The sequence below is a fragment of the Aethalodelphis obliquidens genome, unplaced genomic scaffold (genome assembly GCF_003676395.1).
Source record: "Aethalodelphis obliquidens isolate GAN/ISIS:26980383/991018 unplaced genomic scaffold, ASM367639v1 scaffold11, whole genome shotgun sequence".
Lineage (NCBI taxonomy): Eukaryota > Metazoa > Chordata > Mammalia > Artiodactyla > Delphinidae > Aethalodelphis > Aethalodelphis obliquidens.
In genome coordinates this window covers 23,498,682-23,515,382 of record NW_020837955.1, presented here as the reverse complement: position 1 = coordinate 23,515,382, position 16,701 = coordinate 23,498,682, and the positions used below count along the sequence as shown (strand labels likewise).

The window sequence follows — 16,701 nt, the reverse complement described above, 5'->3', positions numbered from 1 at the left end:
CTCAAACATTTAGAGAAGAATTAACACCTCTCCTTCTCAAACTCTTCCAAAATATAGCAGAGGGAGGAACACTCCCAGACTCATTCTACGAGGCCACCATCACCCTGATACCAAAGCCAGACAAAGATGTCACAAAGAAAGAAGACTACAGACCAATATCACTGATGAACATACATGCAAAAATCCTCAACAAAATGCTAGCAAACAGAATCCAACAACACATTAAAAGGATCATACACCATGATCAAGTGAGATTTATCCCAGGGATGCAAGGATTCTTCAATATATGCAAATCAATCAATGTGATACACCATATTAACAAACTGAAGAATAAAAACTATATGATCATCTCAATAGATGCAGAAAAAGCTTTCAACAAAATTTAACACCCACTTATGATACAAACTCTCCAGAAAATGGGCATAGAGGGAACCTACCTCAACATAATAAAGGCCATATATGACAAACCAACAGCAAACATCATTCTCAATGGTGAAAAACTGAAAGCATTTCCTCTAAGATCAGGAACAAGGCAAGGATGTCCACTCTCACCACTATTATTCAGCGTAGTTCTGGAAGTCCTAGCCATGGTAATCAGAGAAGAAAAAGAAATTAAAAAATACAAATTGTAAAAGAAGAAGTAAACCTGTCACTGTTTGCAGATGACATGATACTATACATAGAGAGTCCTAAAGATACCACCGGAAAACTACTAGAGCTAACCAATGAATTTAATAAAGTTGCAGGATACAAAATTATTGCACAGAAGTCTCTTGCATTTCTATACACTAATGATGATAAATCTGAAAGAAAAAGTAAGGAAACACTCCCATTTACCATTGTAACCAAAAGAATAAAATACCTAAGAATAAACCTACCTAGGGAGACTAAAGAACTGTATGCAGAAATCTATAAGACACTGATGAAAGAAATTAAAGATGATACAAATAGATGGAGAGATAGATATACCATGTTCTTGGATTGGAAGAATCAATATTGTGAAAATGACTCTACTACCCAAAGCAATCTACAGATTCATTGCAATCCCTATCAAATTATCAATGGCATTTTTTACAGAACTAGAACAAAAAATCTTAAAATTTGTTTGGAGACACAGAAGACACCGAATAGCCAAAGCAGTCTTGAGGGAAAAAAATAGAGCTGGAAGAATCAGACTCCCTGACTTCAGACTATACTACAAAGCTACAGTAATCAAGACAGTATGGTACTGGCATAAAAACAAATATAGCTCAATGGAACATGATAGAAAGCCCAGAGATAAACCCATGCACCTATGGTCAACTAGTCTATGACAAAGGAGGCAAGGATATACAATGGAGAAGAGACAGTCTCTTCAATAAGTGATGCTGGGAAAACTGGATAGCTACATGTAAAAGAATGAAATTAGAACACTCCCTAACACCATACACAAAAAAAACTCAAAATGGATTAGAGACCTAAATGTAAGACCAGACACTATAAAACTGTTAGAGGAAAACATAGGAAGAACACTCTTTGACATAAATCACAGCAAGATCTTTTTTGACCCACCTCCTAGAGTAATGATAATGAGAACAAAAATAAACAAATAGGACCTGATGAAACTTAAAAGGTTTTACACAGCAAAGGAAACTGCAAACGATATGAAAAGACAACCCTCAGAATGGGAGAAAATATTTGCAAATGAATCAGCAGACAAAGGATTAATCTCCCAAGTATATAAACAGCTCATGCAGCTCAATATTAAAAAAACAAGCAACCCAATCCAAAAATGGGCAGAAGACCTAAACAGACATTTCTCCAAAGAAGACATACAGATGGCCAAGAAGCACATGAAAAGCTGCTCAACATCACTAATTATTAGAGAAATGCAAATCAAAACTACAATGAGGTATCACCTCACACCAGTTAGAATGGCCATCATCAGAAAATCTACAAACAACAAATGCTGGAGAGGGTGTGGGGAAAAGGGAACCCTCTTGCACTGTTGGTGGCAATGTAAATTGATACAGCCACTATGGAGAACAGTATGGAGGTTCCTTAAAAAACTAAAAATTGGGGCTTCCCTGGTGGCGCAGTCGTTGAGAGTCCGCCTGCCGATGCAGGGGACGCGGGTTCGTGCCCCTGTCTGGGAAGATCCCACATGCCGTGGAGCGGCTAGGCCTGTGAGCCATGGCCGCTGAGCCTGCGCGTCCCTAGCCTGTGCTCTGCAACGGGAGAGGCCACAACAGTGAGAGACCCGTGTACCCAAAAAAAAAAAAACAAAAAAAACTAAAAATTGAATTACCATATGACCCAGCAATCCCACTACTGGGCATATACCCAGAGAAAACCATAATTCAAAAATAGACATGCACCCCAATGTTCCTTGCAGCACTATTTACAATAGCCAGGTCATGGAATCAACCTAAATGCCAATTGAAGGACGAATGGATAAAGAAGATGTGGTACATATATACAATGGAATATTACTCAGCCATAAAAAGGAACGAAATTGTGTCATTTGTAGAGACGTGGATGAATCTAGAGACTGTCATACAGAGTGAAGTAAGTCAGAAAGAGAAAAACAAATATCGTACATTAACGCATATATGTGGAACCTAGAAAAATGGTACAGATGAACCGGTTTTCAGGGCAGAAATTGAGACACAGATGTAGAGAGCAAACGTATGGACACCAAGGGGGAAAGCAGCAGGGGGAGTGAGTAGTGGTGTGATGAATTGGGAGATTGAGATTGACATATATATACTAATATATGTAAAATGGATAATAAGAACCTGCTGTATAAAAAAATAAATAAAATAAAATTCAAAAAATAAAATAAAGTGTGGGTAAGTTTTAGGCAGCTGATAAGGCATACAGGAGGACATGGAAGCAGAAAGAACAAAAGAAAGGAAGTACTTTCAAGAGGGTGGAAAAGAGAAGTTTGGCAGAATGAGCTAGTTGGGAAGAAAGAGTCCAGAAAAGTAAAACAAAGGCTTCTTTCGCAAGATCAGAGGATTTTTGACTTGTCCTAAAGAAAGTGGAATCCATGAAGGTTGTGAACAGGTAGGATAAATAATAATGTTAAATAAAAATAATTGACAGCATTTCATAAGCACTTGCTAATTGTCAGGGGCGTTTTAAGTGGTCTGTGTACATTAATCCATTTCATCCTTAGAACTGCCCTGTGAGGTGAGCTTCTTATTAATAACTGGCCTCGCAGTGATCCACAGTGTTCAAAGCACTTTCCCAGACAGTATTTAATTTTATTTTCTCAACCTTGCTTTTAGGTGGTCATTCTTGAGATTTAGGGACAGAGAAAGGACTTTGGCTAGATTTGAAGGGGTTGGAAAATAATAGTCTGCAGGCCTGCACACTACCAGATTTTGTAAATAAAGTTTTATTAGAATCCAGATGCAATCATTCTTTCGTGCACTATGTCCACTTTTGTTTTACAACCAAAGAGCTAAATACTTGTGATAAAAACTATATAACCTACAAAGCTAAAACATTTACTCCCTGGCACTTTATGTAAAAAGTTTTGTCAACTCCTGGTCTAGAAGAATGGAAAGACCTTGGACTTTGATTGCTTCCATTGTGAGCTCTACCAATAACTTCAAGCAGGTAGACTTGAGAAATCAAATATATGAATACACAAAGCTGTTGCTGTGGACTCCACACAGAAAAAGTTCATGAATAGATAACACTGAACCTCAGAAGTCTTAAAGGTTAGTTGTTTAAAACCCACAGATTCTAATTTACTCTGAATCTGATCAATTGTGTAGGATAAATTTGTAGGATAATTCTTTTTCTTTTTTCTTCTTATTAAAGCTAAAACAAGAAGAAAAGAGCAAAACAGTTGGAAGGATTTACTTATCTGTAGACTGAAGTCTCCTTAATGTGAGGTTTCAACTGTTTCGGCAGTATAACTCCTCATGAGATATTGACTAAAAACTATCAAATTTAGCCAACTTTCTGCACTGTACCATTAGTACAGCATCTTGTATGGTATCTACTGTTGAGGCATATAATGCGTAAGAATCTATTCTTTCTCCGAACTACACATTCCTTTGCAATATCTATTACTCATTCTAACGCTTAATTATATAGCCTTTGAAGTATCTCCTAGATTATCCATGTATATCTTTTCAGCTAGATTATAAATTTATTGAGGGCAAGGAAGGACCATGTCTTCTACTGCTGCTATGCATTTCCCACAGCTCCAAAGTGAATTGATTTGATTCATCGATTAACTAAATAAATAAAAGCAGAAAATTAAAATGTTAATAATAGATACAGTGTGTTTGTATGACGATTTGGCTCTCTGTTGGGTACTTTCTATGAATAAACTGTAATCTTCAGAGCAACAGGAAAGGTAGTTATTGATAGCCCTCAAGGCTAAGCAGAAGGTTCAGCTTCAAAAGTTGGGAGTAGGGCTTCCCTGGTGGTGCAGTGGTTGAGAATCTGCCTGCCAATGCAGAGGACACAGGTTCGAACCCTGGTCTGGGAAGATCCCACATGCCACGGAGCACCTGGGCCCGTGAGCCACAACTGCTGAGCCTGCGCGTCTGGAGCCTGTGCTCCGCAACAAGAGAGGCCATGACAGTGAGAGACCCGCGCACCGCAATGAAGAGTGGCCCCTGCTCGCCGCAACTAGAGAAAGCCCTCGCACAGAAACGGAGACCCAACACAGCCAAAAATAAATAAATAAAAATTTATTTAAAAAGTTGGGAGTGATCCAAATTATCACGAGCGGGATTACAATTTGACCTTCTTTTTTTCCATTTAGGTATAGAAAGGTGGTTTCCAATAACTGCACTGATGGGGTGAGAGAACAGTACACGGCCAAACCACAGAAGTGCCCAGGGAAGGCCCCGCGGGGGCTCCGGATCGTCACCGCTGATGGAAAGCTGACAGCGGAACAAGGGCACAATGTTACTCTCGTGGTACAGCTGGAAGAGGTAGGACCGAGGCCCGTCTCCCCTCTACCTTCTAGAGGCAGTGATTTTTCCTAAGGAGTCATGGCTCCCTTTACATGTCTTTTTGTCTTGGTTTACATATATATATATATATTCTTTTAATTTTAAATTTTGTTTAAAATTTTTATTCTACTTTGAGTTCCTTGGTTTATGTTGTTATCATTTCACTTTCTCTGACACATTTCTTCAATTATTTTAATTTCATTGTAAGTTGTTCTCTCTCTTACTGAATCTCTCACTTGCTGGGGATTCTCTTTGGATTTAACCTTGCCTTGTTGGCACTTTTAGCAAAATGTTTTCTCAGAATACATCAATGATATTCCTGTAATAACTTAACACACATACATACTGAACTAACCTAAAAGCTGCTAATGCTGTCTTCTTCTCTTAACCTGAAGTCTTGGCTTTTCTTTCTAAAGGCAACATGCTGGTCATACATATAGCATCAAGGCCAATCTAACATAATTGAGTATAATTTCTTTGACAATTAATAGGTTTATTTTTTAATAACACCTCAGGGATATTATAAGCATCAATTATTATTTGCCAAATTATGATTGTCTGAAATTTATGAGTATTTAGATGGTAGGATAAGATGACATTTATGTTATATATTTTAGAATGTACACAGGTGTGTTTGTCATCTTGTAAATGAGGAAGATGATCTCTAAAGGATAAACACTTTCATAAAATTATCTCAATTATTAAATCAGATATGCTACCTTCAACCATGTTTTCTGAATACCTAAAATATGGCCAACACTGTGCTAGGCCTTGTGAATACAATGGGATTTTAAAAGTTCATAATGACACCAGGATGAAGATATACAACATTGACTTACCCCATCCTCTTCTGATAGCCCAGTGGCTCTCAGCCTTTAATATGCATAGGAATTACCTGGTGGGCATGTTAAAACAGTTTCCTGGGCTCCATCGCCAAAGATTGATGCAGTAGGTTGAGGTAGGACCCAGGAGTATGCATTTCTAACAAGGTGGTAGGTTATGTATCATGCTTCAAGAAAAGAAAAAAAAGAAGGAAACAAGGGCAACATCAAGAGGGATAGACCAGTCTGAGAGGTTCTAGAGTGTGACTTGAAGGGGAAAAGATGAAGCAGTTAGGATTACATTGTCAGGTTTACTCAAAATACTTAGTATTTTAATTCCTGTAGAAAAAACTGTGAACTAAATGAGTTTGCAACCCTGGCTCTGATGATGCTGTTGCTTTTAGTTCAAGGACCACTTAGAAAACCACTACTCTAACCTAATACTCTTTTCTACTATCCCCTTAATAAGTGCCTTTTAACCATACTCAGTTTTCTAAATACTAATGGTCCCCAAAGTTCTTCAGTTGGAACTAGGAAGAGATGGGCCAATTTAGACCAATTGGAGTTGCTTGCATTTCACAGAAATAAATCTATGGGGACTTCTGCCTGAGGCTATGACAGACTAGCTTGCTGCAAACCAGATATTTATGTATTATTTAGAGCAAGAGTGAGAGAGAGAGTGGGAAAGAGAGAGGCAGACATACACACAGAAGGAGAAAGAGGATTTGAGAAGCTACAGTTGTTTTCTTGAGAGATGGAAAATTCATTGTCATGAGTCTAACATTTTATGCTGTATTTCCCCTCAAGAACCTTGCCAATTCATACATCATACTGCATAAGAGGTCAGATTTTCAGATTCCAGATTTCAGATTCTCACCTTTCAGAAGGTGAGGTGAAAAGTGTTGGCTAAACATCTGTTGGTGGACTTACAAGCCTGGGAAGATAGAGGTTGGACTTCAGGGTTACCAAGTCAGCTGGGACTGATGATGTCAAAACACAGAGAGAAGGAAAGCATAGAGAAGTCATAGAATATTCTGTGTCTTTTGTTCCCTTGAGTTATTTGACAATATCTGAGGGATGCAGACAAAATAGAAAGTAGTCAGTTAAGAGGATGTGAAGTCAAACATAGGTTTTAGAAGTATTACATTTTGGGGGAGATAAAAAATTTGAGGTTAGGGACTATCAAGAGGAAAGCCCTGGTGAACGATCCCAGACTAGGTTCTGGAGACTTCTGGAAAGCTCTATGCTAGGAGTAAGGACAAAACAGAATTAGACCAGACTCTACACCCTGAAATCACAACTGACATTTGAAGGGCTAGAGTGATTTCCCCCCATTTTAAATGTCTGTCAGAAGCTATAACAAATCCTCTTTAGGAAAATAACATACATCAGAGGCCTTCCTTGTTTTTTGCATATAAAAGTTGGGGTGTTTAAATAATTACAGATATATCAAGAAACAGGACCAAGAACAGGAACAAAGCAACAGAGGAAAGAACAGTTGCCTGAGATATGATTAATATGTTTATGAATATGGGATAAGATATAAAATTTAACCCCACAGCAGTCATCAATAGGAGGCAGTAAGCATTTGGAAGTTATAGAAAATAAAGATATCATTACTGATGTTGATCAACATCAGCATGAAGAAATGCCAGTTCACATATAAACTGGAATAGCATCCAACGGTAAGCTACTGCTACACACAGAAATGTGAATGAATCTCACAGCTGATATTGAGCTAAAGAAATCAGACTGAAAAAAATGCATATTATGTGAGCCTACTTAATTAATCTGCAAAAAATAGGCAAAACTGATTGATGGTGATAGAAATGAGAATAATTATCACCTTTGAAGGGGGAGTGGAAGGGAGCATTTTGGTGGTATTAGCAATTTTCAATTTCTTGGTGATTAATAAATACATTCACTTTGTAAAATTCAAGTTGTGTATTTAACGATATGCATATTTTTATGTGTACTATATTCCACAAAAAGCTTACTTAAAAATCACTTTAGAAATTCAAATAAAACACTTAGTATTTAGGTCATTAAACAAGAAGGGAAAAGAAAACTGTTAGGGAGGGATTCATTTTCCAGGCCAATCCTATATCCTATGATGAAGGTGAAGGTACCTTTCCCAGAGACATAAGGAACCTCATTATGATACTCAGAAGAACATCATCTTTTGAAGCAGCAGATGTCAATGCTGGAGCAGGATTCAGAATTTAGATTTTTATTTCCTTTTGAAGAATACAGTAGAGCAAGATCTGAAACAAGAAATCAGGCCTGGTCAACTCCAACCTCTGTACAGCCTCCAGGGACAGAGGCCAGGCTCTCATCTGTTCAATGTTGCTTTCCATGTAACCAAGATGATCAGGCGTCTCAAACTTGGCTGGGTGATGTGGGAACAGATTGGGGAATCTGGTTCTAAGATGTGTAAATTCATGCCTTCTGGGCACAAAAAGGGGGAAAAAATAACGAGTGAGTTCATTCCACTCGAATGGGCAAAGCTACAGCAGCAGGGATGAGTCTGCTGCCTGCACCTGTCAGAATTGGCCCCTTGATGCTCTTGCCTCCTAGTACAAAGCACCAAGCCCTAAGGACTGTCCTCATGTCAAGAGGCCCTGGAGACCTCACATTTGATTGTGAGATCCTGTGGTAATGAGTCACAAGCTCGCCTTACAGAAACAACCTCAGTTTCTCTATTAATCTCTGGATTATATACGTAGGCATGGCTGAGGTGTGTGATAAACAGTGCAGAATACAGGACAACAGAGTGTCTCAGAGAAGCTGAGGAGCACTGAAACTTGACACGATAATGGTTCAGATGTCCACCATTGACTGAGCACTAACTATGGTCCAGTCTATGAGTGGTTCATGGCTTGTCTCATTTAGATCCCACTGCAGCCCTATGCGAGTAAGTATTGATATTATCATTATCATTTTATAGATGGCACAGCCGAAGCACAGAAAGGCAGAGTAACTCACCTAAGATCACACAGCTACTAAGTCATGGAGCCAGGAGTCAAATCCAGGATCTATGTTCTCCTGCCTTTCTACTGCTTCTCTATGGCGGAAAGAACCATTTTCTGGCAAAGAACTTCATGTATTTCCTAAGGCTCTCTAGAGACGCTTGGCAGGAGTAACAAAGATCAAGGGGTAGAAAGAACAGGCAAAATTACCTACGCCCAAGCCAGTTGGCGCTGTGGCTGCTGCTGTATTCTTAGACACTCGTCAACATGTAAATCAAGAGTTTCCTCCTGGATTTTCTGAGAATATTCATGGCTTGAGATCAGCTTGTTGAAAACCATTTCAGCAAAGAGAGAGGCCAAATCCTCCTCTTTGCAATTTATTGAATGGCTACAGTGTATCTAGTGCTGTTTTATACACTCTAAAGAATGTTGGAAAACATAGGATATGAACGCAGTACTCAAGGACTTTAACATCCATGTATACCAAACTTCTCCTGAGTCTTAGGTTATGAATTAGGTTATAATATTGCTAAATTAAATTTAAAACCCAAACAAACAGAAACTCCTGACATGTGCCACTGGTAATACATGGGTTCTCTACATCCTCCTTAAAATTTGTATGAGTTCACTTCTCATTTGAATTTGTTGCTCCTGAATTTACTTTGAATAGAGTATCTGCTTTACCCCCATACCTAGTACCAGTTCTTTATAACTATAGGGATATTAATACCATGCTTCTGATTCCCCTAAAGCAGCAAGTCCTCCAGGTGCCAAAGGGACCAAGAAGTCCCTGCTACATTTTGATGTGACACCGTAGTGTGATTAGTGAGATGTGGGCAGAAGACTCTCCAAGCCAGTATAATATTTTATCATCCTGTGTCTCATGGTTTATTCCTCGTTCAAGTTTCTCCTCTAGACTTATCTTCTGTCTGCGAGGCTAGGTTGGACTGGGGACTGATGCAACCCCCCCGCCTTTCTTTGTCCCCAGTTATTTACATACAAACCCCTCCATGTAGGCTCCATCTCCTATGCGTATCAACTAAAGCATTAGAGACCTGAGGACTGAACCGTTCCACCAACTAGTTAGATATGTGTGTTTATTTGTTCTTCAACAAATATTTTTCTGAGTTCCAATTTTATGTCATGTACTTTTCATTTATGAGTAGACATATTTCAGCTTGTGGAACTACATGTTTTTGGGTTAACTAGGACCTCTGCTGTATCAAGTTTTAAGTAAAAATCTAAACACACAAAATGGAAAATACTAAATATTTTGTATTCATTCAAAACAAAAAATTAATTTACTTAATTAAATTATAATAATGATCTACATTAGATTATCATAGATATCTATATTACTGATCTATAATAGCAGTCATCCTTTTTTGGCATCTCAATAAATGATCAATATTATTAAGATAGGAATCATATCCTGCCTGGTTGCAGCTCTAGCATCTCTGCTTACCATGCCTACAATAGTGATAGGAACTCAATAAATGTGTGTGGATTTGGATAGGCTTCCCCAAGGAGTGTAGAGATAAAGTCTAAACTTAAAAGGAAAAAGCCTCTTAAAATTTGAATAACATCCCAAACATGTTAAAGTCTTCATCTGAAATCCAGATCCCTTCCTTTAGTCTGTTCTAGTGCATGTCCTAATTCTCACATAAGAATATCAATGAAAACCTTGCTAAAACCAGAGCAAAGAAGAGAACTTCTTATTGACTGAAGATAATCAAAGGCTAAGTACACTGATGCCAACTTGTAACTCCATGTACGATAGGATGTGCGTGAGCCAAAATTTTGCAGATTTGACAAATGCAGGAAATGGAATCCCTTTTTGTAAATAGCATGTGAGCCCACCCCCACATCTAGGTGACACAATGACATCATAACACAAGTCCTTCAAAATCCTACAGCTTGGTTACTCAGAGAACCGCATAATTCTATTGAAGTTGATGAAAAGCTCCCGTGTCGGGAACCCCATCCCTACTGCTTTGAGGATTCTCTCCAAATTTACCATAATAAAAGAATCTTCATGAGAAGCAACAAGGCAAAGGAGCCAGTCTTGCTTCCATCCCAGACTCACTCATTATGGCAGATCCAAGAACACACACACATGCACACACACACTCACACTCACACTATGCATTTATACATCACTGTTTTCTTAAGGACAAAGAACATTGATCCAGGAACCAACCAAGAAGGGAGAGGAGGAATCCACGAAGTCGTGTTTAGGAAGCCGAACATTTTACATTTACGACACCTGAATTTTAGGAAACCAATCGACGGTGTTTTGCAGTGAGACCCCAGAAATGAGAGGTAGCATCTCTGTCTGAAGATTTGCTTAAGATGGATGTCCTCTGGACCACTAATGAGCACCTAGTGAGTCTGACTTTCAATGTGATAGCTCGGCTTTGTAGAGAAATCCAACGTGAGAACCTGAAGGCACAGGATGGATGGCAAAGGGCCTAATCAGTCTTAAGAACTCAACAAAACTGATTTGGAAGGCATTCATTTGAGAGGACTGCTAGGCAGAAGTAGTGTCTGCATGTTATGGGAAATAATTAAATCTGTTTTAAATAGCTGTAAGAATAAAGAGATGCAATTTGCTGCATAATGTAAGACTTTTAAATTAAATCTGAGGCAAGGGACTAAAATTAAAAACTTTGATCCGTATGTCATTGTTTTAATACTTCAATTTACATACAAAGACTGGAACTTAATAAGGAAAATTTATGATTATAACTTCTTCTGTGAGATTTAACTCTGAAACGTGAAGGCTGTGTCCTCATTAAATGGATTTCAATGAGCTGTAATTTCACATACATTGAAAGACTTATGGCCACATAAAAGTAACCACAATGTAATAGCACTTCATAAATACTGCAGGATGCTGCCAGCCATCGGATGATAGATAAGTTGACTTTTAATAATTTTTTTGTGTCTGCAAGACACTTATCTATTGAATTGATAAAGGAATCTGATCTACTTTTTCATCTGCAGAAAGAGTTGGCATAAAGAGTTAGCAGGAAGTGTTAAGTCCAGGCAGGTGTCACTTTCCAGCCCAGATCCAACTCAGAAGGTTCAGCTGTTTTCTTCTTCCACACAAAGGAATGGGAGCTGATTTCAGTGAGCCATGGAGATTTAAGAGCCTTTCTCATGCATATATAATTCCTTACTCTGTTCAGCTTTATTCTCTTTGACTCTAGCAAGGTAATTGAGCCCTTCATTTCTTCCCCCTTGTTGCTCCGGATTAAAAAGGAAAGAAGGAAATGAGGCAGGCAATGTAGGTTGTCTTTAAGAGGGCTGATGCCTGAAGTTCAGGTTGTATTCAGGTTAGCAGCTCTCTCTAAGGCTCTACTGTTCTCTCTCCTCAATACTGGTCCACATGCGTTGGTGTATTTCTATTCTTTAGGGTTTCAGAGAATAGATGTTTGCAAAGAACTTCAGTCTGCCTTGACAAGCAAAGAGAGATACTTGGCTCGTTACTGAGAGATCCAGTACAGTGAATATCCCAAGGGCAGGAGTCATGAAATGGTCTTCAGTTTGGATTTTCAATCTTTCAACCTGTCTGCTTCAGGCCCTCCAACACTGGTGTCCACCACCCCTTGAATCAGGGCTTCACCAAACCACAGAGTCCTTGCCCAAGTGTGTAACTTCCTCAGGTTTCTGGCTTTGCACTTTGCCATTCATTATTCCATGGCTCTCTGTCTTACCAGCTCATTCCACTGTGTAACCCACATTTCATGTGCAATGGGAAGTCTCCATCACGTGACAACAGCACTTGGATAAGTTCTGCATCTTCGCCAAAGAGCGGAGATTATTTCAGCAGCCTGGAGGAATGTTGGAATATGTGTGGATGTCCAATAATGCCAATTACAAGAATAATAGAATTATGAAAACGACAGTTTACCTGGCCTAGAAATGACAACTAGGATCATCATCATCTGCCCATCTTGAGGTCCAATTGTAAAATGCATTTCAAGGGGCATTCAACCAGGTCTTCTAACTCTCAGGTCACCACCTGCCTTCTTCAGGGCACCTCTTCCACATATAGAGATGTGGATTTCTATAGATCTCTGTAAAGTCACTCACATCTCATAACAACTTAATAACTTGGAAAAGTGATGAAGTGACATCCAGGGCAAGAAATCAAATGTCCATTTCATAGACAGGATCTCATGACTCAATTAAGTCCACCAAGTGATGCTGGGTATAAAAATTCTGAAAGCTATTTAAAATGTTGACAGCAGAGCATAAAACAGTGTAATAATTTCAGTATTGCCGTTGTTATTGTGTGTGTGTGTGTGTGCGCACACGTGTGCACGCGCACACACGTTATCATTGGTTAATGTGGTATTCACCAGTGTAGCAATGTGATCTCTGGTTGGTACGATTATGAGCAATTTGAATTTTCTTCTTCCAAATTTTATGCATGTTCTACAGTTTTCTCAAAGAATTCATCATGGCTTTTCTCTCTTTGTTTTTCTTTCTTCTAATAAGGTCAACATATTTCTATTACATATTTTAGTAATAGGAGAAACTCATTGTAGGTTTATTCCTAAAGGAATCTTCCTACTACTCTTTCTTTCAAAATGTAACTTGTTCTTATGACATACCTGAATGTTTACTTTTAGAGTGATTTTTTTTTTTCAGTCATTCAAAAACATTTATACAATTTACGTCATTGGGCAGCCCCATAGTTTTCCTGCCAAAGGCTGCTGGGGTGATTCCTGAAGACACCATATAGCGGTAACAGTATAACAACGCCCTTTACCACCTAAAAAGGGTTTTGAAAGCACAATGGATCAAGGTTCTGACCTCTCGGTACCACAACATCCAGAAGGAGTAAGGAGGCCTTTGCTTATGGTCATTTGTCTACTTACACAAGCCAAGTGTTCCTCCTGACTCATGGTGTTCTGTTCCATGCTAAGCCAGACAAGTACAGAAGACATAAAAATGAAATTTGGAAATTTGCTGTTCATTTAAACACATGGTGCTACAGCTTATTTGCAAGTGAAGGATTAAACCATTTTGTGATGTTCTAATAGGAAATTCTTGGTCTGAGCATTAGATCCAGAAGTATTTGGATATTTAGTTAGGCAAGTTCCAAGGATCATAGTCCTCAAAGAAGGGTCAAGCCATCTGTATTTCATCAGAGCGAAGGCGAAATACGCACCCAATCAAATTATTTGGTGGGTCCATAGCCTGGTCTTCCTGGCATCGCTGGCCTTGTCAGACCTGAGTTTTCTGGTGAAATCATAAAACCCCATTGACTACCCTCCTTACTGTTGTAAATGTTCTCCCTTCAGGTCAAAGCATCCAAGTTTACTGTTGCCCTTGCTCCCAGAGAAGCCCGAGGTCTGCATATCTGGAGAGATGCCTGTGCTATTGAAAAGCATCTCCGAATAGGCAAGGGAAGGAGTTTGAGTCTATATTTTGCAATTGTGCTGATATCTAGATATCTTGGGATTATGTCCAGAGCACAGTTTTGAAACTGAATAGAAGCACATAGGGAATGCTTCAAACCAGACAGCCAGGAAACACTCCCAGCTGATCTGGTGCAGCAGCCTCAGCATTCAGCAATAGTAGTACCTCTTGGAAGGGATGCTAGGAGAGTTAGGAGCAGAAGATGGGGCATGTGCAACTGCCTTTTATCATAGACTGGTGTTGTCCTGTGCTGGAAGGACTCGGTTGACCACTATAAAATGGCAGTTCCAACACAGTGTCAGCAGTGGATTCCTGTTTACAGCCATCTCACTCTTTGTCAAACAATCATATCATCAGAGGTCTTCATAAATGCACTTTGTAGCTTCCATGGTATTTTCTAAAGTGTGGAGTATTCCACTGGGCTCCTCTCACATCACTATTTAATGAAGAATTTGATCTGTGCTGGCGTTCCTCTAACGGGTTTTAGTTACTGAGGCTTACAAACGCTCTCTGGTTTTACATATCAGTCAATCCATTCTTCAGCATCCATCTGGGAATGAGCACATGGAATACTTTGAGTGTCCTCTGAACAAAAGGTAGTAGTGATGAACGTGGAGTTAAGAAGAGCTTGGTTCAAACTAATCTTGTGACTCTAGGCAAATTTTAACAGTCTTTTAGGTCTGAGTCTTTTAGGGATGAAGATTCAATGAGGGAGAGACCTTCAAGATGGTGGAGGAGTAAGACGTGGAGATCAGCTTCCTCCCCACAAATACATCAGAAATACATCTACATGTGGAACAGCTCCTACAGAACACCTACTGAATCCTGGCAGAAGACCTCAGACTTCCCAAAAGGCAAGAAACTCCCCATATACCTGGCCATGTGACTGACAGGGTCTTGGTGCTCAGGCCAGGTGTCAGGTCTGTGCCTCTGAGGTGGGAGAGCCGAGTTCAGTACATTAGTCCACCAGAGAACTCCCAGCTCCATGTAATATCAAATGGTGAAAGTTCTCCCAAAGATCTCTATCTCAACACTAAGACCCAGCTCCACTCAATGACCAGCAAGCTACAGTGCTGGACACCCTATGCCAAACAACTAGCAAGACAGGAACACAACCCCATCCATTAGCAGAGAGGCTGTCTAAAATCATACTAAGTTCACAGACACCCCAAAACACACCACCAGATGCAGTCCTGCCCACCAGAAAGACAAGATCCAGCCTCATCCACCAGAACACAGGAACCAGTCCCCTCCACCAGGAAGCCTACACAACCCACTGAACCAACCTTAGCCACTGGAGACAGACACCAAAAACAACAGGAACTACAAAAATGCAGGCTGGGAAAAGGAGACCCCAAAAACAGTAAGTTAAGCAAAATGAGAAGACAGAGAAACACAGCAGATGAAGGAGCAAGGTAAAAACCCACCAGACCTAACAAATGAAGAGGAAATAGGCAGTCTACCTGAAAAAGGATTCAGAATAATGATAGTAAAGATGATCCCAAATCTTGGAAATGGAATGGAGAAAATACAAGAAACGTTTAAAAAGGACCTACAAGAACTAAAGAGCAAACAAACATTGATGAACAACACAATAAATGAAAAAAATTGTCTAGAAGGAATCAATAGCAGAATAACTGGGGCAGAAGAATGGATAAGTGACCTGGAAGATAAAATCGTGCAAATAACTACCACAGAGCAGAATAAAGAGAAAACAATGAAAAGAATTGAGGACAGTCTCAGAGACCTCTGGGACAACATTAAACGCACCAACATTCGAATTATAGGGGTCCCAGAAAAAGAAGAGAAAAAAAAAGGGAATGAGAAAATAGTTGAAGATATTATAGTTGAAAACTTCCCTAATATGGGACAGGGAATAGTCAATCAAGTTCAGGAAGCACAGAGAGTTTCATACAGGATAAATCCAAGGAGAAACACGCCAAGACACATATTGATCAAACTATCAAGAATTAAATAAAAAGAAAAAAATATTAAAAGCAGCAAAGGAAAAACAACAAATAACATACAAGGGAATTCCCATAAAGTTAACAGCTGATCTTTCAGCAGACACTCTGCAAGCCAGAACGGAGTGGCAGGATATATTGAAAGTGATAAAAGGGAAAAACCTACAAACAAGATTACTCTACCCAGCAAGGATCTCGTTCAGATTTGATGGAGTAACTAAAACCTTTACAGACAAGCAAAAGCTAAGAGAATTCAGCACCACCAAACCAGCTTTAAAAAAAATGCTGAAGGAACTTCCTAGCCAGGAAACACAAGAGAAGGAGAAGACCTACAATAAGAAACCCAAAACAGGGCTTCCCTGGTGGTGCAGTGGTTGAGAGTCCGCCTGCCGATGCAGGGGACACAGGTTCATGCTCCGGTCCAGGAGGATCCCACATGCCGCGGAGCGGCTGGGCCTGTGAGCCATAGCTGCTGAGCCTGTGCATCTGGGGTCTGTGCTACACAACGGGAGAGGCCACAACAGTGAGAGGCCCGCGTACCGCAAAAAAA

General features: G+C 39.6%; 1 protein-coding gene across 1 annotated transcript in view; it reads left to right on the top strand.

The window, feature by feature from the left end:
• SORCS1 (sortilin related VPS10 domain containing receptor 1) overlaps nt 1-16,701 on the top strand; it is a 576,135-nt gene that overhangs the window by 482,347 nt on the left and 77,087 nt on the right. Inside the window, exon 19 of the mRNA XM_027113082.1 lies at nt 4,772-4,943. Coding sequence (XP_026968883.1) covers nt 4,772-4,943 — 172 coding nt within the window. The remainder of the gene's footprint in view (nt 1-4,771; nt 4,944-16,701) is intronic.